Genomic DNA, 27,974 nt, shown 5'->3' on the forward strand with positions numbered 1-27,974 from the left:
TTATTTATGGTCTTAAAATAACTAATTATTGCCATTTTGCCAATAGAGTTTGCATGTTTCTCTAGCCTTATTATTATAACTTATATTTAAATTTGAATTTTCTTATTAATAAATAATATGCTAGGCTACCGTAAGAAAATAGTAATTGTTGGTGCATCTAAATATGTATTGAATTTAAAAGTACATCGTGACTTGAACTATCACAAGTATTCTCTAACTTTTTTTTTATTTAAAAAATAAAAATACTAATATCTCCTTAGGTAGCTTCGTATACACCCTTCATGTCTTATGACTCCACTATTTTAAACAAAATTAATTTTAATTGACATTACTAGGGACTATTTGTTTTTATTTTGAGTACTGTACAATACAACATTATGTGTATGGGACTCCACCAGAAAAGGAAAGTACTTCCCGTGAACCATTTCTCAATCATAAGATTTATAACATATTTAAGAAAATTAAATAATATTTTGTTTTCAAATGTAAGAAATTCTTACAAAGATTCTCAAATTCCGTGGATATTAAGGATTCGGAATCTTGAGTTAAAATAAAAATTTTCATTAGAAAAAAATTCAGTTAATATCAACAAATTTTTTAAAATTATTCTTTACACTAAATCGTAATTCTTAAATTTTAAACCTAAATATTTTTAAAATGAAAATTAAAAAACTAATTTTATAATAAAGATTTGACAAATGTAACGAATTAAATTTATTTTTTTTAATACTTATTCTAAAAGAATTTATGAGATATGATACGAAGACACCAAAATAGGAATAGGAGGAACAAGTTAGCAATGCTTGTTATGTGGCTTGGTCAGCCATATCAAAGAAAGTTGAGTACAAAGCTTTAACTCAAGATGGAGACACAAGCTATAGCAATCAAGTGTTTACATAAAAATGGTCCAAACTAAGAGAAGGTTGGGTAAAATAAACCCTACTTTTGCTGGTTTTGAACAAGCATGTTACTAGGGTTTGACTAGTAAATGTCATCTTCAATGCAAATTCAATTATTGTATGGAGATGCTTAACAAAAAGAGGTACAATCATGTTTAAGCAAGTGTTCAAATTTTCGGGGTTCAAATTTTATCTTATACATGTAGCAATTTATTGGCTAATAATAAATTTAAACTTAAATATAAATTAGTCTTTAATTTATCGAGTTAAAAATATCTTAGACAACTAAACAATCATATGCTTCTAACCACATAATAAACATCCTTTGAATTGTACCCTCTTTTGCTAGTTTTGAATTTATGTATGATCCTTAGTAATAATAAGAGTGTTCACATAATTGCTATATTTGTTCGAAATGAAGAGTTATGCATTTGGGATAATGCTCTTAATAATGATGATTTTCAATAGGTTTGTATTAGCTTTTGATTGTAGTTAATACAAATTTTGATAGTAAGTATAAACTCTCAGTCCTAGCTAATTTTTCCATCCTTAATGGTAATATTTTAGGAGTGGATAAATTAGTCTTTTGATAAATTTTGTGGTTATGTCAGAAAAATTTTAGACGAAGAATATTTATGTTAAAAATTATTTATTTATAAATTGTAATTATTTTATGATTAAATTATATAATTAGTTTCTACATTTTTAATAAAATTATAATTTCGTTTCTACATTTTAAAATTTTTTAATTAAACCCTTAAATTAAATATAATTTTATAATTAAGTCTATTAAAAAATATTAGAATTAATAGAATATTTTTTCGCATATTTTCAAATTAGATCATGTGAGTTAACACTATAACTTAAGCCAATAAATGTTAACATTATTTTTAAATCAGATGGAAGTTTTTGTTATGAACCTAAATTTTAGAGTAGTTTCAGAACAAAGATGTTATAGTAAAAATACACTTTAATATTTTTTGAAATGTTAAATATTAATGAAGATCTAAATACAAAATTATATTTGGTTTAGAGATCCAATTATAAATATTTAAAGTATAAGGACTAAATTATAATTTTATTAAAAATACAGAGACTAACTGTGTAGTTTAACCTTATTTTATTAATTTTGATTTCAAATATCAAATCTTAAGTAATGTAAACAATAATTTCATATTTATGTTTGTAATTATACAATTTAAAAATGGGAAAGTATGAGAAGCCAATGAAATACTTGTATTAGAGAAAGTATGACTACAATGGAGGTTTATGGAGTATTAGAGATATAACCATTAATGTTACATTTTCCCATCAGTTGAAGCTTTTGGGATGAGTGGTATCATGATATGGTATTAGAATACTAGATCTGAAAGGTCAAGAGTTGGATCTTTAATGAACCCCAAAATTAATTTAAACTTTTAGATAGTATGAGAGATGTTCATTTTGTAACTCAATAACCCATTATACATTTTTTTTTCATACATTTCAAAGTTCAAACGCAATAGATTTTATTAAAACTACTTCTTAACCATAGTATCTAAATATAATTAAAAACAATTATATAAATAAAAATTATGAAAATAAATTTAATTTTTAAATATTCACAGATGCACTATTAGTATAAAAAAAGTAATATTACTTTATTTTAATTTATGTTCGAACTAGATCTCAACTTTTGTCCTTTTTTCGAATAAATGAGAAAATAAACTTTTAAATTAACAAATCCTATAATTGCAATACCATGATTAATCATGAGCTTTCTTCAACAGCAACATAGAGAATTTCCCAATATAAAAAAGAAACACAATAACAAATAAAAAGAATAAACAAGTCATATAATCATATATCTTAATCATAGTGTGATGCTAGTTGCCATTTCTAGCCTTCATTAAAATAAAAAAGAAATCAAACTGTTTCTATTCTTCTGATTTTCATTATGAAGGAAGTTGTCAAAGCAAAAATCATACATTTATTGAAGCTTAGCTTCCACTACAACAAATCCCTTTGATGTATATTTACATAGAAAGGGAAACTCATTTTAATTTTTTTTAGAGTGAATATTCCATCCGGTCTTTGACCTCGAAAGGACAACGAGGTCCAAAAAAAAAAACACCTAATCCGGTTTTTGATTTTTTTTTGACTGATTAGTTCTTGTGCAAAAAAAAAAAATAACATTGACTTTTTTTTGGCACAGAGGCCTCGTTGTCCTTTCGAGGCAATTGTCAGGGGCCGAGTTGGGTTTTTTTTGTCAAGGGTCTCGTTGTCTTTCGAGGTAATTGTCAGAGGCTATTTTAGGTTTTTCTTTTTTTTTTAATTTTCAATAGTATTATTAATTCGATAGGTTAAGAACTAATTCATCGCGAATTTGAGCTCCTTTTAAGGATTTGCTGCATGTAAAGGCAGGATTTAAATCCCCAACACTCACTTAAGCAGACTAATGAGTTATCCATTATATCAACCCAACTTGATTAAATTCATTTTAATTTTATTGTAATGAAAATGTAGAAAAGTTATTTGGCAGCATCTGATTGGTCCTTGAGCACTTGTCATTGCCTCGTGCGGTGAAAGAATCTAATCTAATGCATGTGATGAATATGTTTATATTTTATAGATAGGAGTAGAGAAACTATAATAAGGTGATTCTATAACCACATGTGTCTTCAAATAAATATCAAGTAGAAGAGACCAAATACTTAAGTTGGTTTGTGTGTTCATTCATTTAATGCATTCATTAAAATCTATATTATTCCTTCACAATAATATGTACTACTATATAGTTCCTATAGTATTAAGATTAAAAAAAATATAACATTAGAATAAGGGTAAGTAAGATATTAACTATACTCTTAAAAAAATGTTTGTCTTTTAGATTGTTTTTATGGTTATGAATATTTCATATTTTATGTGTTAAATCATTAGTAAATAATATAAATACAGAAATAGAAAGATTTAAAAAAAAACCTATTATCTCTTATCAAATAGAATTTTGATATCTTTATATTTTTCAAATAAACACCGAATAAAAGTTCATTAATTGTGATTGTATTTACGCAACGACAAATACTATCGTGTCTTGAAAAAAACATGAAAAGCACAATATTTTTTAAAAATTAACTTATTAAAGATTAAAAAAATAAAAAATAAAACCTACTAAAGTTTAAATCTAAATCCCAAACTCTATAGTATAACTTTTAAATCTAAATTATTGATATTAGCATCCCAACAGGCACTGCCGTGCCTATTCAGCCGCTTTTCTATTGAGTTAAAAAAATATTTTTATATTTTAATTTTTAAAATTATAAATTTAATATCAATAATTAAAAAATAAATTATAAAAAATAAAATATTTTAAATTATTTAATATATGTAGAAAGTATAAAATAAATAAGTTTAAATTAAAAAATTAAAAAATTATGTTATTATTATGTGTAACAAAATTAAGATAAAGATTTACTAATATTATTTATAAATTAGTTATTTATATATTAAATTTAATTATTTTCTCAATTCTATTTAATTTAGAATAAATTTATAAATTTATAATTCATATTCAAAACACTCTTTTAGAAGATACACAATTCTAATAGATAAAAAATTATTTATCTAATCTTATATTAAACATCGTTAATTATCTTAAATTTTATTATTATTTTAAAATTATTAATTTTTATTTTGATTATATCATCTCATCATACTATACACTATTATTTTCTGTTATTATTTTTTTACATGTATAATTATTATTGTCTCATAGTCACTATTATGTTGCCTTGTTTTATTGTCCTTCCTTATTTTCTTCTTCTATTAACCCCAATCGCAATCATTTATCACCATACCATTATCGCAGCTCTCATTTTTATTTATCACTTCGATTCATACATATCCATTGTGTTAACTTTTGAGTTGTTAAAGATTTGTTAAAAGAATTATTTTCTTCTTTAATTTAGATATCTAGATCTATAACTATTATATAAATAGTTAAATACTTATTTTTCATACTTATTTGTTAAGTCATATTTTATCATTTTAAAAAAAAATTAAGATATCGAGCATTCAAAAGTTTTGTATAAAATAATAAAATAAAAAAAATTTATAAGTTATTTAATTTTTTTAATATATAGAATAATTAGATTTAAATTAATTTAGATATAATACTAAAATTATTACGTTGTTACTATATATAACAATAAAGATATAAATTTATAAATATTTCTAAATTTATTCATTTCTCAATTATAAATTTATAAAAATTTATATTTAAATTACTTTTTCTTTCGCATAATTTTAATAGCTAAAAAAATTTTATTTCTTATAATTTTATATTCAACATTTTAAATTATCTTTAGTTTTATTATTTTTTTAGAATTTTTAATTTTTAATTTCATTATTCTTTTTTCTTACCCTTATCTATCTACATATGTCTCACAACCATTCTTATATTAGCTTGCTCTCTTTTTCTTCTTCTGTTTTTTATTCTCTTTCTATCTTCTCTTCAATCGCAGTTAGTTACCATCATATATTAGTTCATAATTATTACACTCAAAAGTGAATACTAATTTAAAAATAAAATTCAAAAAATTATTTTTTAACTCTTATGTGAATCATCTACACTCCTATAAATGTAACGAATGAATAAATTTAACTTTTTTTTATTATGAGTATTTTTTTTATTATCTAATGCATACAAAGTCACATATTTTCATTTATGATAAAAGTTGAAAATTAAAATTAAATGACATTAGTACTTTTTGGTTTAATAAAATTAAAATAAAGTACAAAAATAAGGATAAAAACTAAAAAAATAGATGGCTCTAGAGAAGATTAATGTTAAATTTTATGTCATTATGTATGAGAATAGTGATTTATTTTATTATATTTATTTTTGTACTAAATAACAAAAACGTTAAATTTTATGTCCGTTTTTTATTACTTATTTTACTTATCTATAGTTGTTTAGATTAAACTTTATAGTTATTAAGTCATGTTTCATTCAAAAAAAAAATAGTTATGAAATTATTTTCACTTTTTTTTATTGGAATACATCTATTATATCATCATGATTTTAATAATTGATGTAAAATTTAAAAAATTAAATAAACATATATTTATTTTGATTAAATCCAAGAGTGAATTATATATATTTCTATAATCAAGAAACAGACTTAACTTTTTTTTTATAATAAATAGTTTTTCAATCATCTAATTTATAAAAAAAGTCTCGTCTTTTTATTTATCTTAAAGGTTAAATATTAAAACTAATATTAATATTTTTTTATTAATAAAACTAAAATAAAACATAAAAATAAACCTTGAATAAAAATAAAATACAAAATTTTGAATCTCAAAATATAAAATGATTATAAGATAAAAAAATTACTTAACTTTTTTCAGACAAATTATATTAAATTTTACGGTATATTTAAGTGAAATGAGAAGGATGCAAAAGAAGATGGATAAAAAAATGTTTTTTTTATTATGCAGTAAAGGTAATATGAGATGATAGTAATATGAGATGATAGATAGTAAGGGAGGTAAGAGATAATGATAGAGGTTCTGTGAATGTGAATTAATGAGATAAGAGAGAACGTGAATGTATATGATAAGAGAGAGATGAAGTAGTGGAAGTTTTTTAACGTAGAATAACTGACATTAATGTAGATTATTAGAAAGGGTACAATTGGGAAAAAAATTGGACACCAAAATAGATTTTGCCATTATATATTGTTATAGATAAAATATAATAAATAGATAATTAATTTTTTTCGTTCAGGTCATAGACTAATCCGTCGCGAATTTGAACTTTATTTAAGAGCCTATCATTGGTCAAGGCAAAATTCAACTCCGATACTTATTTAAGCGAACGAGTGAACTGACTACTCGACCAACTGATTAACTAAAATTAAAAGCGTGTAAGAAATGATGAGAAGAGTGAGATGGAGCAGTTGTGAGGGGTTACCGGTTTTGGAGGTGACCGGTAGAGAATGCTGGTCTGGAAAAATTGTCTGTATCGGTTGGAACAAGGATACCATGAATGAATGAGGTTGTAAACTAAAGTATTGTCTTTTAGTTTTGGTAGCACCCAACCCCATCAACACACACCACATTGCCACCACCACCCTCACCCTCTCTTTCCCCTTCATATTTATTATAAGGGGTGGTCCAAATGGAGAACTATAAGTTGGTAGTATTTTATTGTTATAGTAATAAGTGAAGTTGTTCCTCTACCTTATTACTTACAAAACTGTTAGACAATATAATTAATGCAAAAGAATTAAAAATATAATAATAATAATGTATAAGTTGAGTGTTTTGTCTTGAAATGGTATTTATAGATGGAATAATTGTTGAGAATAGCCATGTTCATACCATGCATAAATAATAATAATAATAATAATAATAGAAAAAAAGGGGTATGATATTACCTATAGATTAGCATGCATCCTATGAAAGAATGAAATAAACATAACATGCTTTGAGTGCAAAACAAGCATAGAGAGAAAAAGTTGCAAGTAATTCCTAAATATGAACATAAGTCTACATCCATCTATTTATTCCTTTTGATGCATCATTATTTAATGAAAAAATATTGCATGCTTTGTTGGTCTCAAATTAAGTATTATGAGCATTTTTTTTTAACATCTTTTCATATTTTTAAAACAGAATAAATACAGAAAATTTATTTTTAACTAGTTAATATTAATTATTTGTTTAATTACAAAATTAATTTTTTTTAACACAAACTTTTTAGAAGATTTAGAATGTAAGTGTGACTTTAACACAAATTTTTTAGGGAGAAACAGAGTGTGATTTTTTATCTTTATTTAGGGGCCTTTTATCCCAATCTTCAACGACCTAAATGTCTATGAAACAAAAAGTCAGGAAGCTATTTATTATTTTCTCTAAGATTTAAATTCTGAATTTTAAATTTTGAAAAAAAAAATTTTAAAAAGATGGATATTAGAGGAAAAATAATTAATTCCCTAACTGACCTCTTTTAAAAATCATTAGAATTTGATTAGCATTTTATTTTATTTGATAATTGATGATATGCTATGTTATCTTGCAAAAGCTCATAAAAAAATTTTAGTTGGTGAATTCACTCATAAGAAAGAGTTATTGAGGCAATAGCACTCAAACTTAAGAATCAAAATAAACAGTCAAATACATATGAGTTATGTGGGGATGTTAAGGCATTAGAATTATCTAAACATGATTGAAGAAAGATGGTTTTGAACTTTTGATCAATTGTCAAATGCATAGTCTTTTTCTTCATACAATTTAACGATCACATCTGGTATCATTGCCATAACCTTAACATGGCCTCACAATTTTGAATTTTCATATAACTTTTTAAACATTATAAATAAGAACTAATGACTGTAAATACTTTTAAGCAAGCATCTGTCACATCCATGGCAGTATGAAGCTGAAAATGATATGATTTACACCAATAATTGAGCATGATACATGATTTCCCCCCCCCCCCCCCCACAATGAAAGTACAACCAAAACACTTCCAATCTATCACAAAGAATTCACCAGCACACAAGTAGAGAATCTTCAACCAAAGTTGAACAAATGGGAAATCTCTATAAACAAAGGAAGCTGAGAAGAAAACTGACATATGCAAGCTGAAGACGCCAAGGAAGCAGCACACTCAAAATTCACTTGTCGATCGGAACCTTCCCTTATATGCAAGATGGCAGCGCAGGTCCGTGGCAAACAAAAGCCAACACAATATATACTATCACAAGTAGGATTACTATGAGTGCAACCCTGAAACATGGCATCGTTTTGTCAGCAATTTAGGATCCATGAAGTTAGCATCCTAACTATATATTTGAAGAACGATGTATCGTATTATGAGTTGTGTATGAAATCGGCGTGTATGTTGTTTGCTACAAAAATTTCTATTGTTAACGAGTAATAGGATCACTTTTAGAAAGAGAACATACGTAAGCTTAACATTTCTCCACCAGACTGTGCTTCTGAATCGACGAGCTTGCTTCCTGAAGCGAAAGGTGTTTCCTTGCATGTTAGCAGTTTTATCCACCAGCAATTCCAGTCGATCACCTCTATCCAAAACCTTGTCAATATTTTCTATCATGACATTTCTTACCTACAACAAAACCCAAATCAAAAAGAGAAGAAATTCAGGACAACCAACAGCGCCAAACATTACAGATACAAGTCAAGGCGTAATATGGAACAAAAAGAAATGATGTTCATGACTCATGCGAACATCTATCCCTCCGAGAAAATAGCAATGCAAGTGATTTAAACAAATATTCACTATAAAATACTCCTCAAAGCAAATATCACACTTGTAATTGGTACATAAAAAAAATCAATGTATTCGGATACAAAAAAAAAAGGCAGCTTGGTGCACAAGCGCAGGTCTGGGGAAGGACCTCAACCAAAGGGTGTAATGTAAGAAGCCTAATCTAATAATTGCATCAATGTGGCTGATTCCATTTGGATACAAATAGAAATAAATAAAACTAGCTAGCTCCATTTATTCAAATTGATATGATTACCTGACTCATTTCACCTTTGAGTCTATTGATCCTATCGGCATTAGGATCATTAGAGTAATATTCCATTTGCTGGCTCAAAACCCTTGAGAACTCATCATTCATCCCATAAGCCTGAGCTGAATGAACTGCACGTCCATAAGTCCTCACAAACCTCTGATGAATTTCCTCAAGAAATGCAAAAGGAAGTCTCCCTACAAGAAAAGTAAAAACATAAACACAAATTTTGCAAACTCAATTGGGCAAAGCAAAACCACTCAAATCCCAGAGAACCAAATTTTAGCAAATTCAGAAGAACTAAGCCAAGCAATTGATCCCTTAATTTTGCACACTCAACCAAAGCCAAGTGATTTAAACTTAAATTAGACCATAAATTCATCAGTGTTTTTTTTTTCCATATAAAATAAAAAGGAAAAATCAAGCTAAGCGATCTATACCTTGAGCTCCGATCACATAGAATCCTTAACTTTTTATTTTATTTTATTTTAAATAGTAAAAAAAAGCAACCTTTAAAAGTTAAGCTTTCAGCTTCAGAATAAAAGGCATTAAATTAGAGCAAAATCATCCAAAAAAACATAACAAATCAAAGCCTTGAGCTCGAATCACATCAAATTGAAGCAAACTCACCCAAAACCAAAACAAAAAAAAAAAGGCTTAAGCTTAAGCCACAAAAACAGCATGCCCAAATGAAAAAGACACTAACTTTGATCACAATCACAAAAACAACAAAGTCAAGAATCGAAACCACAGAGCATCAACCTCAACAAAAAACATAAAACAAAAATTAGGGTTTATGACGAAGAAGAAAAAGATACTAACTTCCGGCGGTGTCGTCGGCCATACAGAGAACGGTGAGGCCATCGGTGCGCTTGAGATGGAAGATGTATCGATCCTGAGAGTAAGAGACGTGGGTGTCGTTGGTGCCTGGGATCTTGTCGAGAATCTGTTTGGCGATGGCGCTGGCGTTTGTGGAGGTGGTGGAGAACTCCGCCAGCACCACCGATCCACGTGCCACCAAGGCATAGAGTATCCCCATTTATCTCAGATTCAGATTGGGATTCAAAATTGAGATTGGTGTCAACTGTCACACGCTTAAGCCTTTCAAATTTTCAATTCTCTTCTATCTATCTGGCTTTCTCTCCTGTCCCTATGCACTTTCTTTTTCAAGCTTTCAAAAAAAAAAAAAAAAAAAACTTTATCCATCATCATTATTTTACCATTTTATTTTCCATGTCAATCATCATTGTTTATTATATTGTTATTGTTCTCTGTTTTGTTATTTAATTTATTATAATATAAATTTTATAATTTAATATATATTTTATATAAATAGTTAATTTAATTATTAATTTTTAGTATTTACATAACATAATTATTAATTATTATAATTGATAGATATATAAATTTAATTTTAAGGGCAAAAAACCATATTGAGCCAAAGCAAGAATCCTGTAACCAAAATGCGCCAAATCCAATTTCGTTTCAGCAATGAGCCAAACTGTATTTTAATATAATTCGAACCAAGCTGGTTCGAATTGCACTCCTTCATAATTCGAACCAACATGGTTCGATTTAGTCTTCACCGTTTTTGAATAATTCGAACCACATAGGTTCGAACTTCTCTCATACATGGGTGGTTCGAATTATGCTTTGAACTCGAATTCATGTAATTCGAACCATGCTGGTTCGAATTACTCCTAGTGCACTCCTTCATAATTCGAACCAGGCTGGTTCGAATTATGTGTGATTCGACTATATAAGGAGTTCGAATCACCCTCATTCGAACCATTATCCCTCCCCCTACCCCACAAAATCTCAGAGAAAACGACCCAGATTCTCTCCGAGGAAGACCTGAACGGACTACTCTGCTGATGGGGGACGATCCGGCACGGTTATATCGGTTGGACGGAGTCGCTCATATAGCCGGGGTCATCAACGACGAGGTTAGTACGGAAATATTTTTGATTCAAGCGTTAGTTGTGCCTTAGTGGTTTTGCATCTTGGTTAGACGGTACTTTATGTTAGTGGTTTATGTAGGTGGTTTAGGTGAGGGGATTATGTAGGTGGTTTATGATAGTGGTTTAAGCTAGAGGTATAAGTTAGTGGTTTATGTTAGTGGTTTAGGGTGGTGGTTTAGGGTAGTGGTTTTTGTTAGTGGTTTAAGTCAGTGGTTTTTGGTAGTGGTTTATGTTGGTGGCTTATGTTAGCGGTTTTTGTTAGCGGTTTTTGCAAGCGGTTTTTTTATGTGGTTTAGGGTAGTTGTTTCATGCTAGGTGGTTTAAGTAAGCCGGTTTATTGAATTTGTTTCTTGTTAATGGATCTCGTTAATTGTGGTATATGCTAGCGGTTTAGTTGTGTGGTTTAGGGTTTGTTTTCCAGTTAGTTATCTTTCATGTAATGTTATGCTGTTTAATTTAGCAAAATGGTTAATGTAAACCGGTTTATGTAAACCGTTTTATGTAAACCTGTTTATGTAAACCGGTTTACTGTAAACCGGTTTATGTGAACCGGTTTACTGTAAAACCTGTGTAGTTATATATCTCAGTATGCGGTTCTTTTCATGCGCAGCCCGAGCGATGCATTAGGAGCATGAGGCGGCAGCAGGGCATGCGTCTTGATGACAGATACGTTCCATACTTGCAGATGGCAGGGCTATACCATCTTGCAAGGCTGAACGACCGGTGGTTCCGGCTAGACGAGGCGCTCGTCAGTGCATTCGTGGAGAGATGGCGTCCCGAGACGCACACGTTTCATATGCCGTTCGGAGAGTGCACGATCACACTCCAGGACGTGGCATACCAGCTGGGTTTGCCAGTGGATGGCCGTTACGTGAGCGGGTGCCTGTCAGAGTTCCATATATACATCGATGGCGGCCGTCCACCCTGGGTCTGGTTCCAGGAGTTGCTAGGAGTTATACCTCCTCCCAGTCAGGTTCAGAAGTACGCAGTGAACTGCAGCTGGTTTCAGGAGACCTTTGGTGAGTGCCCTGAGGATGCAGATGATGACACTGTTCGCCGATATGTCTGTGCGTACATCATGATGTTGCTGGGCACGCAACTGTTTGCGGACAAGTCTGGCAACCGGATTCACATTAGATGGCTTCCGTATGTAGCGAGGCTGGAGGAGCTGGGTACGTACAGCTGGGGTTCGGCAGCACTGGCCTGGTTGTACCGGTGCATGTGCATAGTGGCAAACAGACATGTTGTGAAGTTAGCGGGCCCGCTTCAGCTACTGCAGTCTTGGATCTTTTGGCGGTTTCCTCAGTTTAGGCCTGCAGGATATGAGACTTTCAGCTGGCCGTTGGCGTCGAGGTACTATACTGGGCCTATTCTTTTTCAATATGACTTACAGATCTGCGTGTATGTTAATACTCTATTGTGGATTTGCCTGTTCGGATTTGCCTCATCCATATTTGTCCGTATCCTTGTGGATCTAGGCCTCCCCTCTCTCGCACGCCTTCTGTTTGGGTCCGGAATCACGGTGGGCCCATCGTAAGGTGGCCAGAAGCCCTCCGGGATTGGAGGTGTGAATCCCATCCGATAGACATTGAACACCGAGGTCATCTGATAGACGCTATGAACATAGGAGCTCCAGCTGACACGTGCGTAGGCACAACATGCAAGTGCGTGCTGACACGGGAAATGAAGCGCCTGAAAGTACCCACAGTCACATGTCCGGGAGGCAAGCGATACTCGGTAAGTACCCAATGAGAAAGTACCAGTCGGAGTGGTCTCCGCTACGGTAAACTCGGAGTTATCACGGTCATACAACGTCACCGTGAAGCACCTGGCCGTCTTCAAGTTGGCCTCAATACACTTCACCAAATGCTGACTGAACTGCTGTCCGGTGCCCACCTGGGCCTCAGCCTCTCGCCCCTTGCGAACAAAGAGTTCGGCCAGCCTACCATATGTTGCCTTCACCAGGGATGCTACAGGAAGATTTCTTACACCCTTGAGGATTGAGTTCACACACTCGGAGATATTCGTCGTCATGTGACCGAATCTCCTCCCCTCATCGCGATGCTGCGTCCACAAGGAGTAATCAATACGGTTCGCCCACTCACACATCGCCGGGTCTTCAGACCGCAGTATATCAAACCAGTAATCAAACTCAACCTCAGTCTTAGCGTACGCTGCATTCACGAGAAGCCTCCTAGCATCTTTGCCCTTGAAGGTAAGGGCGAAATTAGCCGCTACGTGTCGTATGCAGAATGCACGGTACGCAGATGGCGGTAACCAACCTCCGTCCGGGGCCTCAAGCGCAGACTTGATGCCGTTGTGCCTGTCCGATATAACCAGCAGACCGGGCTGCGGGGTCACGTGCTGCCGAAGGTGTGAGAGAAAGAATGTCCAGGACTCCGCATTCTCACCCTCTACTAGTGCGAATGCGACAGGTAGAATGTTGGAGTTCCCGTCCTGTGCAATCGCAATGAGCAACGTTCCCCCATACTTACCATATAGATGTGTGCCGTCAATGCTGACTAGCGGCTTGCAATGCCGGAATGCCTCGATGCACGGAGGGAAAGTCCAGAAAAGTCTGTGGAAATAAGCTTGAGACTCGTCCACCTGTCCTCCAACTCGAACCGGGCTCGTCCTGAGGACCGCAACAGTACCAGGCATCGTCAGCTGGACACCCAACACCCACCTAGGTATCTCGATGTATGACTCATCCCAGTCACCGTAGATGAGGCCAACGGCCTTCTGCTTCGCCATCCATACCCTCCTGTAAGTCGGCCTAAAACCAAAATGCGCTGCCGTGGCGTTCAGTAGCACTTTGATGCTAACCGATGCGTCGGCCCTAACCATTGGCATAATGAACGCCGAAATCACAGAATGATCCAAACTTCTGTGATCACTTGATATGGATGTGGCCAGGCAAGTGTGAGGGCCATTGTACCGTTTGACCTCCCAAATGCCCTTGCGCTTCCGGAGACTCAGTCGAATCAACCATGTGCACCCATTCCCGAACTCGGAACACTTGCCCACATACCGGCGGTGATCGGACTCCACCACCTTGTACTGTACCCCTCGCCGGATGCTGTAAGTCTTCACACTTAACAGGGCCTCATCTTTATCCTGGAATTGCTGACCAACCTGGAACTCTGTGAGACCAGCATTCCCTTCCGCATCTCTAGCTCCGAATCCAACAGCGTGCCCTAACGCACCCTCATTCGTCATGGCGTCCAGGTCCAGCGAAGAAAAATATGGTGGATACTGCTGTGTGCCAGAGCTAGAACCACCGCCAGCCAATGCAGGCCCAGCCGCTACAACCTCGTCCCCGCTATCATCCTCAATCGTTTCGGGCTCAACGTCGTCCTCATCAGGATCACCCAATTCTCCGTCTCCGACGCCAACCGGTGGAACGCCGTGTAAAGGGTTTGGCAGAACATCAAAGGATCCTACCTCGTCGCGGACGCCGTCATTCAAATCAACAGCAAATGACGGGGAGGCGACAAGTTGGGCCGCTGGCTCGTAAACTGGGACGGAGGAAGAAGCCACATCAGCCATGGAACTGGAGCCAGCTGCCGTGGCTACATTGGTGGTATTCCGGTTCGAACCCCCTGAGCTGGATACCACATCAACCAGCTTTGCCAGCAACTCTGGTGTGCGGACCTCCGGAAACTGCCTCCGACAAAGAAACATGACTTGGAGGTCCTCATCACTACCAATCGTGAGACAATCATACTTCACCGTATCGTGCAGGATCGTGACTGGAATGCGATAGAAAAACTTCTTAATCCGCTTCGCACCTTCCAGGCCAAGTTTCATCAGCACAGATCTAACCAGGTCATCATAGCTTGTCGTTCGATTCACCACAATATAGAGAGGATTCTTATCCGTGAACTTCACTCCGGACCGAGTTTTCCTCTTGATGGATCCTCTGTGGTGTACCAAAACAGCAAAACTCTCCTCCTCACTAGCCATCTTACACCCTCTAATGAGAGCAAATCACGTTTACAGCGTTTATATAGAGCTCTGAGTCCTACTAATTCGAACTAACCTGGTTCGAACCATGATACATGTAATTCGAACCAGCCTGGTTCGAATTACATGAATCAACCTCTCTCCCCATAATTCGAACCAACCTGGTTCGAATTATTACACTAACCTACTCTCCACATAATTCGAACTCAACCGGTTCGAATTACATGCTCTCCTGGTTCGAACCTAACCGGTTCGAATTATATACATTCTGCCAGTAGTAGTTCGAACTTAGATGGTTCGAATTACTTGCTAATAGAGTTCGAACCTAGGTGGTTCGATTTATATAAATATGCCGCTTGGCTTATTGCTGAAACAAATTTCTGTTTGGCGTATTTTAGTTACACATTTCTGCATGTGGCTTAATATGATTTTTTGCCCTAAGTATTACACACCACATCTCTTCTATTAATAAAAATATAGACTATTTTTCCCTCTATTTAAGTTATATAATACACGGTTATATTTTATAAAATGAGAATAAACATAAACACTTGAATAAGCATGATAAATAAACAAAATATCATGTGTAATATTATCTAATTTTAATAATATTTTATGCTGTAATTTCATATTTATATAATAACTCGAAATCATAATGAGTTAATTGAATGAGGTGTTTTTCTTTTTCCATAGAACATATATTATGATACACTAAAATTTATTTAAGTTTAACATCATATAAATAAATTCTAACAAAAACTAAAACATGTTAATTAATTTCTTTTCATTAGAAATAAAAGTGAATGGCCTACCAAAATAATTTAGAGCTCAGAAACAATGTGTAATGGGATGGCCATGGCCAGCTCTTTCCTTTTCACTTTTTTGTTGTTGTATATTTGTATTTATGTTACATGTAAAATTGGATTCCAGGCACAATAACTTCATTCAATATAATTTCTTTTTTAAATAAATATTCAAATTAATTCTTAACAAATTTTAAATTAAATATTTTTATTTTTGATAAATCTTTATTTACTTTTCAAGTTTTATTTCCGTCAAATTTAAGCAACGGAATTTACACCTAAATACTAAGAAAGCTTTACGAAGAAATGTAAATTTAAATACATCAATCAAATGCGTTATTAGTTTATTTATTGGTTGTTTAAGTTTTTTTTTGTTGTCTACAGTATCTTCTATTTGACAAGATAAGAACTAATTCGTCGCAAATTTGAGCTTCATTTAAAGGTCTATTACTAGCTAATGAATTGTTGTATATATAAAATAATATTCGAACTCCAGACATTTATTTATTTTATTTTGACAGGATTTATTGGTTGCTTATCCTTTTTCTTCTTGATTTTGGGCTTGATTTATAATTTTTGGGTTCTTTGCTCTATTAAATTCAACAAAATCTTGCATGATCATTGTTGTTTTCTCTGAGACCCCAAAAAAAAAAAAAATTGTCCTTTTCTCTTTAAGTTTTACGGGTATAGCCAAACATATACTATGGTGTATAAGAGGTTGTTGTATGAGCACAATTGCACAAGTTTAATCAAATTAGTGAAACTCAAAAACATATTTTTTTTTTTAAATAACTATTTTGGATAAGTTCTCCTTAAAGTTTTGGTATGGTATTTTATTCTCTTATTTATGTGTGGTGTGGGCTAAACTATATGAAAAATATTGACATAAGAATAAACACAAATATTCTGAAACAGGCGCGGAAGCAAGTATTGGGGAAAGGGATAATCAGGGGTGAGCATGGGTAGTGGGTACTCGATTATTCGTCCGAATTCGAACTGAATCAATTAAATTGGTTTTGAAATCAATGGGTAATCGGGTCTAACCCGAACTAAACCAATGACCTATGTTAGTGATTGGTTCGGGTATCGATTCTGAGGGTACGGAACCCAAACCAATTCGCGAATCCGATCATATATTAATTAAATATATATATATATATATATATATATATCTTTTCCATTAGATAATGATTATTCACTATTAATATGTTTGGATTTTAATGAGTTTAGTTTTTAATTGAAATATTTATTGTTACTCACTTATTTTAAAATTGTGAAATATGTTTGAAATGCCTTAAGATTGAGAAAATATGATTGAAAATGATTTGGATGAAAAAGTATTATTTGAGTTGATTTGATTTGATGCATTATATGTTTGAAGACCGAAGAATTTGTTATATTTGAAATTATATGTTTTGAATTGGTTTGGGAGGTTCGTATTAGAAAACCGTAGTTAACGACAGTTATGACGTTAACCTAGATGCATCTGGAGACCTCAGCTAGCAGGGACGTTGCTAGCCTAACGTGTAGGCCAAGTGTGGACTATTTGATTTGATTTCTGTATGAGAACTCCCTTATTGATTCACTCATTTATATAAATTAATATTTTCTAACTAAAATTATTTTTAGACTAAAAGACAAATAGGTCCCTGACCTTTTAAAACGGGGACATTTTCGTCCCTCAAGATTGGAAAATACATTTCGATCCCCCACGTTTTAAAACGGGAGACAATTATACCCTTCCGTCCGTTTTGGGCCAAAAACGGCAACGGACCCAGCTGACATGAAGGGGCACTGAATGACGTGGCCGTTACGCTCGCTGAGGTGGATTGGGACGAAATTTAATTGGACAAATTAGTCCCTGAAGTGCCAAACGACGCCGTTGCCACCAGTGAGCCCTATTTCATCCAAACGCAAGGTGGAAGTCATGGCCGCTGCTTGTGCGATCGTCCATGATGAGCGAGGGGGGGTTCTTCATGCACAAGACCTGGACGGGGATCTTCATCCGCTGTTGCTGGAGCTTGTGATCGAGGTGGGGTTGCGCCGAAGTGCTTCTGCGGCGTTTATGCCATTCTTTACAAGTCAAGAACAGCATCTAATCCCAATAGAATATTTTTCGGGTGTCCATTCTTCAAGGTGAGCAATTATTTTTATAGTAGTTGGATGAGAGTGTTCTGTGTCTAATTATGGTGTTATCTGAAAAATTGCTCCAGGTTAAAGAACGGTGTTGCCGGTATTTTGTGTGGCTTGATGAACACTTGAAAAAAATTAGGGCCATGGAGTCTGAAGCATTGGGTGCTGTGGATGATGTTGGAGGTGTAGACATTGAAGATCATGTGGTGCGAAGTCAGGAATTGGAAGAAAAAATTCAACTGGTGCGAAGCCAGGAACTGGAGAAAAAAATGAAAGAGTTGGAGAGAAAACTGTTATGTATGGAGAAGGAGAAAAAAATGAGTATGTGACATATTGCTTTGATTAGTGTAGTTTTTGTTGTTGCTGTATGTATCTTAAAGTGGTGAGGATGATGAGTTGATGTACAATGTTGATGATGTAATGAAAATTGCCATTGTTGGCTATTCAATGAAAATTTCCATTGTTGAACAAAAAATAAGGTAGTAATTCTGTGAATCAGCTTTAACATAAGGTAGTAATTCTGCATATATTATGAGCAAAATATGAACAACAATGTATCTGTCTTAATCCAAAACATAAACAAGTTTGCCACAAAATAACAAAACATCTAGTTGGCATATAAACAAGTTTGCCAAACTACAATAAGTAGACAGTGTTGTTTAATTTATACTGAAGACTACGACAAAAAACAGAAATTTATTCAGTAGTGTTCAGTTCTTCTGATTCTTAGATCCAGGAGTTGGGATGAAATTCATTCCTATGGCCTCACTGCCAGCGACTTTGAAGGTCTCCTCTGATGTAGCGACACTGGCACTGGTGCTTTGAGTCTGGGTTGTATCTGGGGGTGGAGTTGCAGGTGGATTTGAAGGTGGATTTGCACTTGCTTGGGGCCTTCTGATTGTCTGCTTGGGTCTGAATTTGGAGGAAGTAGCTGGGGTTTTGGGTTGCCCCATTCTTGGCTGCTGGGATGGAGGCTTGAATGGAATTTGGACTGGAGCGGATGGTGTTGTTGCTGCAGCATTCTGGCTGATGACATGATTCTGCAAAAGTAACCGACTTATTCAGTTGTTCAAATGCATTGACATGAATAAAGTGATTGTGATTATGAGTGTATTATTTAGGGTGGGGATGCTTACTGTAGACTTCTCTTGCACAGCACTATTCTCAGCCAAACTTTCAGTCTGTGTCTGGCTTTGATCCTATGCAACATAGATCAAACAAGGAAAGAACATGGACAAATTAGTCCTTAAAAAAAAGTTAATAGGACATCGTAACCACTGACAAAATTTAAAATGTACAGATCGATCCTAAACAATAGCAGGGATACCTCTGGTTGAGGGGCTGATTGTGATAGGGGAAGCTGCTCCAAGGGTTTTGTGTTTGCATCAGTCTTCTTAGCTTTTTTCTTCTTTGGTTTTCAGTTTGGGTTGCTTGGTGCTCCCTTACATGTCTTGTAGTTGTGGCCTTTCTCATTGCACTTGCTGCATGTCACTTGAAAGCTTCTCTTAAGCTTGTCACCCTGAATATGAGCCTCAGCAGGATCCTTGTTACGATTGTGTACTTTAGGCCTCCCAATAGGTCGCTTGATGGGTGGTGGAGCAGGCCTCAGCTGGTCAGTGGTTACCTAAAATTCCTCACTTGGAACTGGTTTTATGCAATGTGCATATATTTTGTGAATAGATTCCATACATAACCAGGGATGCACATAATCATCTACCTGGTCATGTCTCTTTCTAATTGCAGCAATACCGTGAATGCATGGCATGCCTGAATCAAAACCACATACCATATTACCTATCATTATATTAGATCAGCCCTAAAATCATTCAGAACATATTATATAGCAATATATTACATCATCACTAAAAGCATTCAAAATATATATATTACCTAGCACTATACTAGATCAGCCCTGAAATCATTCAAAACATATTACCTAGCATTATAGTAGATCAGCCTTAAAGAAAATCACTCAAAATTAAAGATATACCGGTCAGTTGCCAAACATTGCATGAACAAGTGTGTTTGATCAAATCCACATCTACTTTGGTTTGCTTTCTGCTAACTTGAAATCTCTTTCGTTCGTTATCTCCCACCCATTCGGCAATCCACCTGCTGCTGGGTTTTATCAGCCTCTGCAACCTTTTCTCCTGAACGGGTGCAAGCTTTCCACTATGGTGCTCTAACAGCCTAATATGCTTGGTCATTCTCCGCATTAGGTAGCACCTAATTTCCTCACACATAGTCAAAACTGGCTTCATTCTGTACTTAACGACTTTTGAATTAAATACCTCGCACATGTTGTTAGTTAGGTTATCCACCTTGGGGCCATGACTGAAGAAAGCCTTAACCCAAGTGGCTGGTTCAAACCTCATCAGATACTCCCATGCTGCCTTATTCACCCCCTTCAGCTTCTCCATGGTCTCTTTGAACTCTGGTTCAGTGGTGCACCTAGCACAGTCCCATACGATGTCTCTAATGTGCATATCTTTGAACCTATTTATGAAGTTTTTCCACATGTGCATCACACAGTTTCGATGATGTGCTCTCGGCATTACCTCCTTTAAGGCTGGTAGCAGACCCTGCCAACACATAATATTTCATACACACATATGCAGTAGTTTAAATTGCATTCAGTAATTTACAATAACTTCAATTACAAACACATATTTGCAGTATTCAAAATATCATTCACACCTATGCACTAATATCCATTGCAAACACATATATGCACTAAATTCCATTTCAAACACATACATGCAGTGATTTAATATCCTACACCAATATGTAGAAATTTAATGTCTACCACATACATGCATTATATTAATATCCTACACTAATATGTAGTAATTTAACATGATACACTAATATGCAGTGATGTAGAAGTCTGACCTTTTGTTGGTCGGACATAAAGTTCCAACCAAATTGATGTGCATCGCCCAGATCTTCCTGAAGCAGTGTGAGGAACCATTTCCAGGATTCCTTCGTCTCCGATCTTGCAACTCCATATGCTACTACGTATAATTGGTTATTGGCATCTTGTGCCACCGCTGACAGTAGTTGGCCTCCATGATATGTCTTCAAAAATGCTCCATCTAGATGGATGAAAGGCCTACACCCAGACTTAAAGCCTTGCTTACAACCCTCAAAGGAGATATATATTTTGTCAAAGACAGGTAGGGATTGAGGAATTGGGATCACATCAACTCTTGCAGTCGATCCCGGATTACTCTTAATGATCTCCATGGCATAGTCCCTAAGCTTCCCATACTGTTCCTTTTCATTTCCCATAATCCTCTCTTTGGCCTCTTTCACTGCCCTGTAGACCATCTTCGGATGCAACACTAGATTAAAGTCTTCTCTAAGAAACTCAATTGCCTCATTAGTAGTCATATGAGGTTGACTAGCCATTCTCTTCTCCACTTTCTTGCTGACCCAGTGTTGATCAGCTGCATTGCTGCCCAGGTCTCTAGCACATGTATGCTCTGCCTTGTAAGTCTTTACCTGATAACATAACAATGTTTTGTTGTAGGATAGATGTGCTAGCCATGGACATTCTTCACCTCTGCAGCCAACCCTCACCCTTTCTTTATCATTTTTGATCCACAGCAGTTCCCTCCCTTCAGAAATGAACATGTCTTTTACCGCTTCTTTGAACCCATCAATTGTTGCAAACTTTGTTCCTATCTCGAACCTACCCTCCCCGAACCCATACTCTTCATTGAAAACTGGAAACTCATGCTTTTCTCCCTCATCCTCTGAAGACACTGGTGTGTGGAGTTCCTCTGATGCATACTCATAAATCGGATCATCATCATCTGAAATCTCCTCACTCACATAGAGTCCAATTGGAGGCAGATCCCTGGGTTGCACATTAGGAAGAGGTTCTTCAGCATCTACAGCAGGCCTACTTCTTTGTTGATTTGCATTAGGCCCATTCCTTTTGGGCTTCGGAGCAGGCCTGGTCTTTTTGGGCTTTTCTCTTGGCCCAGTTTCTTTGGGCTTGGCTGTTCCTCTGGTCTTCACAGTAGGCCCATCACCTTTGGCAGCACTACCCCTTGCACTCCTTACTCTACCTCTGTTTTTAACTCCACTTGACTCTGCCCCTGTCCCTTCTTTCACACTGCTATTTGTCTTTGGCACAACCTTCTCCTTTCCTTTCACACTTCTTTTTTTCCTCATCCTATCATCGTCTTCATCAACACTGGAACAGTCCTCATCCGAAACAGTCTCTGAGTCACTCGGAGGAGGTTTATACATTTCATCCTCCTCACTTTCTTGCCCATAAGCTTCTGTGGATGGTGATGGTTGGAGCTTTCTCATGATGCTGTCCACATCAATTGGGTCATCAAACTCTTCCACCCCTGCTTCTGCCGCAGTAGCTTCATCCACTATCTCTGGCTCATCAACTGGATGGTCGAAGTAAATGTAGAATTCATCCGTCGTTGAATTCTTCATCTTATTCTCTCGGAGTTCATTGATGCCTGCATCTCCTCTCAGAATGTGCAGTCCACCCTCAAGATCACTGCTAGTTGGGTCAAACCAATATACTGTCCTATATGATGCATACCCCAAACCCTTGAACAATGTCACCAAATCCCTAAAATTCACAAAGTCTAAGTCCATCTTCGGAAATTTTTCAACTTTCCCACCAATATACTCAAGAGTTCCACTGGGTTTTCTAGCAAAACGGCCTCCGTGGTGAAAAACAGGTACCACATACATATCATCCATCTGCATTGTCCACAGGTAGATAAACCAGAGATTAAACTCTACCTAATCAAAATTTCTAAATCAGTTAACTTCACATACATTTTCCTCATTCTTTTACCCCAAAACAAAACAAAAAAAAACCTGCAGTCCCCCCATAACCCAACCCCATGCATTCTCAGTTAAACAACACACAAACTCTTCATTATCACCCTTACCTCTGTAGATGATGGCAGCTTCCTCTCCACGCAAAGCTTGCCGTAACCTTCAATACCAACCACCTCGACTGACCACACCACCGCTTTCAACTGTAGGAAGTCGTTCTTTTTTTGGAGGGAGAAGGGCGTTTCTATTCTGGTAGGATTTTCTGTAATATATGGAGTAAGGGTTGGGTGTTATGGGGAATGCGAAGCTTCAAATATGGGGGATGGTGGCAACGGCGTCGTTTGGCACTTCAGGGACTAATTTGTCCACTTAAATTTCGTCCCAATCCACCTCAGCGAGCGTAACGGCCACGTCATTCAGTGCCCCTCCATGTCAGCTGGGTCCGTTGCCGTTTTTGGCCCAAAACGGACGGAAGGGTATAATTGTCTCCCGTTTTAAAACGTGGGGGATCGAAATGTATTTTCCAATCTTGAGGGACGAAAATGTCCCCGTTTTAAAAGGTCAGGGACCTATTTGTCTTTTAGTCTTATTTTTATAATAATGTTTATATGGTCTCATGTGAATTATAGATGTATTGTCTAGTCATTGAGTTGCAAAACTCATTCCGTTTTTTTTTAAATATTTTTTCAGGAAGAAATACTTGAATATGTGAGCCCTTCTATTCAAGAATTCTGATCTGCAATGGGTATATGTTCTTTGTTGAGTTTCTAGACGTTGTATGCTCCATATGTCACAGACAGAATTCAACCATTCTTAATTATTTTAATTTTTGTTAAAAATGTATAACTATTTATTTTAGAACTTGTATATTATTCAAAATCTTTGTAACTTTCTTATTTAATTTATATTTGAGTTTGATAGACTTGCTAGGGAACTGTTTCCTTGAGCGCCGGTCATGGTTCATTTTTCGGCCGTTACAAATTATGAGTAAAAAGTTTACTTTCATTATACCTTTAATCGGCTTATACAAATCATTTGTATCTTCTATTTTTAAATTTTTTATAGTATAGACTTTTCCTTCAAATCATAATTCATAATTAGTTAAAAAAGAATAATAAATAGCATATTAAAAGAAGTATAATTTTAACGATATTAAAATATAATTATATATAAACTATTATAAAATAATATAAAAAGTATAAAAAGCAAAAATAATTAAAGTATTTTTTTTGTAAATTCAATTTAAAAATATAATAAATATGTTTGTTTTGTACCTTTTCATCTAATATAATCATTTCTAAGCAAATAGACTCTTCTTCATTTGTGGGTGTTAATGTTTTTCATAGATGAACCACGCAAACTTTGATAAACTAATTGTCTTTTTGTTTAGTGATATTGTCCAAAGAATGATGCTCCATTGAGTAAGTTTGAGATGCTGTGTAATTCGGAAATAAATTTTTTATGCTAATTTGATGTCATTTGAAGAAATAGTGATAAGAGACTTATATAAGTAGTTCAAATAGTATGGAATTTGAATATTTGTAACGTAAAATTTATTATGATTAATAATATTATTATTACATTTGTAATATGAATGTTTATTATATTTAATGAGTTATTTAGAAAAATTAATAAATTAATTATTGGAGTTATAAATTTATTGTATTGTTTATAACGGTAAGCTATAATAAATATATGGATATGGATTCAATGTCTTTGTAGGTTATAAATTTGATTACAAATTTTTGTATATATATATATATATATATATATGTTACGGCCTGGCCCAAACTCACGCGGGTCAAACCGACCCGAGTTCTCGCCGGCCCAGTAATGCGCCCTCCACCCGACCCGGACACGCGTCCCGTACGGCTTGCACACAGCCGAAGAACAGCGCCCTTGAGGGTATGGGCCTGACCATTGAAGGGGCCCACTACTGACATGTATATAAGGGGGAGACTGGCTCTCCCCCCAAGGTACGTCACATTCTTACACCACCTCCTTTCCGCCTGCACATATTCTGACAAGAGCGTCGGAGTGTCTTTGCAGGTGGCACCCCCCCTCTACATACGAAGTGCTCGGGACCTCGCACACCCGGGACCAGGAAACCACGACCAGACGAGCCTCTCCACCATCCCAAGCGTTGACCTCAGGGTCCTAACCCGAACCGTCCGGTACCCGACCTACCGAACATTGGCGCCGTCTGTGGGGATCGTTCATGGATTTCGTGCTGGTCCAGACTGGGACAGGTTCCGAGATAGCGCCTCCCATACTCGGGGGAGGCGCCGTCGCGACGGAATCCCGGCAACAGCAACGGTCGCCCCCGAGGGATGCGACACAGACTCACGAGAGACGCCCCTTCGGGGGGACGGGTGATAACCACGCCAGGATAATGCAAGAACTACGCCATAGAATGCAGGACTTAGAGCGCCGGCTAGCAGAAAGAGAGCGCGACCAACGCTCCCCAGAACGGAGCCCCACCCATTCCCGTTCGAGGAGCCGCTCGAGGCGCACGCCGAGCCCCCAGTACGAGTCGGAGAGCACTGGGGGGCGAGTACGCCCCAGAAGGAGAAGTCGCGACCCCATCATCTACGCCCGACACGAAAGGCGGCGCGCGTCGAACAGGGGCGACGAGGAAGCCCACCGCGAGAACAATGAGTCGAGAAGAACTACCCGAGGACCCGTCATAATAGGAGCGACCCCTTTCCACCGCTCTGTACTCGAGGTCCGACTACCAAAACACTTCGACAAACCGACAGACATGAAATATGACGGAACGCAAGACCCCCTGGAACACTTGACGGCCTTTGAGGCCAGGATGAACCTAGAAGGGGTGGGAGATGAGGTCAGATGCCGCGCCTTCCCAGTCACCTTAGCGGGCCCAGCAATACGGTGGTTTAACAACCTCTCGCAAGGCTCGGTGACCCAATTTTCCGACATCAGCCACGCCTTCTTGGCTCAGTTCACAACCAGGATTGTCAAAGCCAAACACCTGATTAATTTGCTGGGGGTAACACAGAGACCCGGAGAGCCGACCAGGAAGTACCTGGACCGTTTTAATGACGAGTGCTTGGAAATTGACGGTCTGACGGACTCAGTGGCAAGTTTGTGTCTAACGAACGGACTCTCGAATGAGGACTTCAGGAAACACCTCACCACAAAGCCCGTCTGGACAATGCAAGAGATCCAGTGCGTGGCCAAAGAATACATTAATGACGAGGAAGTCAGCCGGGTTGTGGCTGCCAATAAACGGCAGCCCGCCTACAACCAATCCCGGCACTTCGAAGCCAGAGAAAGACCAAAGGAACACGCCAGGGACGGCGGTCCGAGTAAACCACCCAAACCATTCCCCCGAGTTGGGAAGTTCACCAACTACACCCCCCTCACGGCATCGATCACTGAAGTTTACCAACAGATAGCAGAAAAGGGGATACTGTCGAAGCCCCGACCACTGAAGGACAGGACGGGAGGAAACAAGAACCTCTACTGCGAGTATCACAAGGGTTACGGGCACAAGACCCAAGATTGCTTTGACCTAAAGGATGCCCTCGAGCAAGCTATCAGGGACGGCAAACTCGCCGACTTCTCCCACCTTATAACGGAACCAAGGAGACGCAACCGGGACAACGACAACGAAGACAGATCCCGACCAACAAGACGACGACAAGAACCAGAGGGTGACGACCACGGTCTCACAGTGGTAAACGTGGTGACGGCCAGGAATACCGCCCCGAGGTCGAAATCGGCGCAGAAGAAAGATGCCAAGGTCCTAGCGGTCTCCACCTCACCTGTTAGAAGTCTTAAAGGTCTCCCACCTATCTCTTTCGGCCCGGAGGACCAATGGTTTGACGAGGTGCCGGAAAGTCCGCCCATGGTCATTACGGCTAGGGTCGGAACTGGCCTCGTCAAACGAATCCTGGTAGACACGGGGGCAGACTCAAACATCATGTTCCGAAACGTTTTCGATGCCCTGGGATTGAGAGATTCCGACCTGACGACCCACCAGCACGGTGTGGTAGGGTTAGGAGACCACTTCATCAAGCCAGACGGAATCATCACACTCCCGACCTCTGTGGGACAAGGGCAAAGACGGAGGACAATCATGGCAGACTTTGTAATATTACGAGATTCGACGGCTTATAACATCATCCTGGGGAGAAAGACCATTAACGACCTGGGGGCAGCTATCAGTACGAAACTACTGGTGATGAAGTTCATCACCGATGACGGATCTGTGGGATCCCTCCGGGGCGACTTGGAAACGGCGGTCGCTTGCGACCACGCCAGCCTTTCTCTCAGGAAAAAATTCAAGGAAGCGTCAGGGGTTTTCCTGGCCGACCTGGACGCCAGGGTAGACGACAAACCCAGACCAGAGCCAGAAGGAGACTTGGAAAAGTTCAGAGTCGGCGAGGAGGACGATAAATTCACATTCATAAACAGAAACCTCCCGCACGGAATAAAGGAGCCTTTGATGGAGATGATCAGGGCTAATGCCGACCTCTTTGCCTGGACACCTGCCGACATGCCAGGAATAGACCCCCAGCTCATGTCGCATCACCTGGCCGTAAAGGCAGGAGCCAAACTAGTGGCCCAGAGAAGGAGGAAAATGTCGCAGGAAAGGGCGGACGAAGTAGCCAAGCAAACGGCCAGCCTCTTAGAAGCGGGATTCATCCGGGAACTGGATTACTCGACCTGGTTGTCAAATGTGGTTCTAGTTAAAAAACACAACGGGAGGTGGAGAATGTGCGTGGACTACTCTGACCTCAACAAGGCTTGTCCCAAGGACTGCTACCCCCTACCTAATATTGATGCGCTTGTCGACGCGGCGGCAGGGTACAGATACCTGAGCTTCATGGATGCCTACTC

The 27,974-nt window shown here is 36.9% G+C and overlaps 2 protein-coding genes and 1 long non-coding RNA gene across 3 annotated transcripts; all 3 read right to left on the reverse strand.

Annotated features, from left to right (window-relative positions):
• Positions 1-8,199: 8,199 nt before the first annotated feature.
• Positions 8,200-10,656, reverse strand: LOC107608824 (vesicle-associated membrane protein 711). Its single transcript, XM_016310562.3, has 4 exons — positions 10,253-10,656; positions 9,437-9,627; positions 8,855-9,018; positions 8,200-8,675 (listed from the first exon to the last, which is right to left on the reverse strand). The coding sequence occupies exons 1-4, from the start codon at positions 10,467-10,469 to the stop codon at positions 8,588-8,590; spliced, it is 660 nt and encodes a 219-aa protein (XP_016166048.1). The 5' UTR covers positions 10,470-10,656; the 3' UTR covers positions 8,200-8,587.
• Positions 10,657-19,249: 8,593 nt separating this feature from the next.
• LOC148550210 (uncharacterized) lies at positions 19,250-19,663 on the reverse strand. Its single transcript, XR_015892144.1, has 3 exons — positions 19,621-19,663; positions 19,430-19,492; positions 19,250-19,333 (listed from the first exon to the last, which is right to left on the reverse strand). It is a non-coding gene; the product is annotated as an uncharacterized LOC148550210 (long non-coding RNA).
• A 47-nt stretch (positions 19,664-19,710) lies between these two features.
• On the reverse strand, positions 19,711-25,051 carry LOC148550211 (uncharacterized). The gene is made up of 6 exons (XM_088494371.1): positions 24,979-25,051; positions 24,804-24,822; positions 21,186-23,034; positions 20,284-20,875; positions 20,011-20,087; positions 19,711-19,917 (listed from the first exon to the last, which is right to left on the reverse strand). The coding sequence occupies exons 1-6, from the start codon at positions 25,049-25,051 to the stop codon at positions 19,711-19,713; spliced, it is 2,817 nt and encodes a 938-aa protein (XP_088350497.1).
• Positions 25,052-27,974: the final 2,923 nt, after the last annotated feature.

Source organism: Arachis ipaensis, chromosome B7, assembly GCF_059453495.1.
Source record: "Arachis ipaensis isolate K30076 ecotype BB chromosome B7, ASM5945349v1, whole genome shotgun sequence".
NCBI classification, from domain to species: domain Eukaryota; kingdom Viridiplantae; phylum Streptophyta; class Magnoliopsida; order Fabales; family Fabaceae; genus Arachis; species Arachis ipaensis.

Coding starts and splice junctions, on each gene's coding strand:
- LOC107608824 (XM_016310562.3), bottom strand. CDS start 10,469: ATGGGGATACTCTATGCCTTGGTGGCACGTGGATCGGTGGTGCTGGCG. Junction 9,628..10,252: donor GGCCGACGACACCGCCGGAA/GTTAGTATCTTT, acceptor CTTTTCTTGTAG/GGAGACTTCCTTTTGCATTT. Junction 8,676..8,854: donor TGGAGAAATGTTAAGCTTAC/GTATGTTCTCTT, acceptor GCCATGTTTCAG/GGTTGCACTCATAGTAATCC.
- LOC148550211 (XM_088494371.1), bottom strand. CDS start 25,051: ATGTCAGTAGTGGGCCCCTTCAATGGTCAGGCCCATACCCTCAAGGGC. Junction 20,876..21,185: donor TTATGTCCGACCAACAAAAG/GTCAGACTTCTA, acceptor ATGTGTTGGCAG/GGTCTGCTACCAGCCTTAAA. Junction 19,918..20,010: donor TTAGAAAGAGACATGACCAG/GTAGATGATTAT, acceptor GAGGAATTTTAG/GTAACCACTGACCAGCTGAG.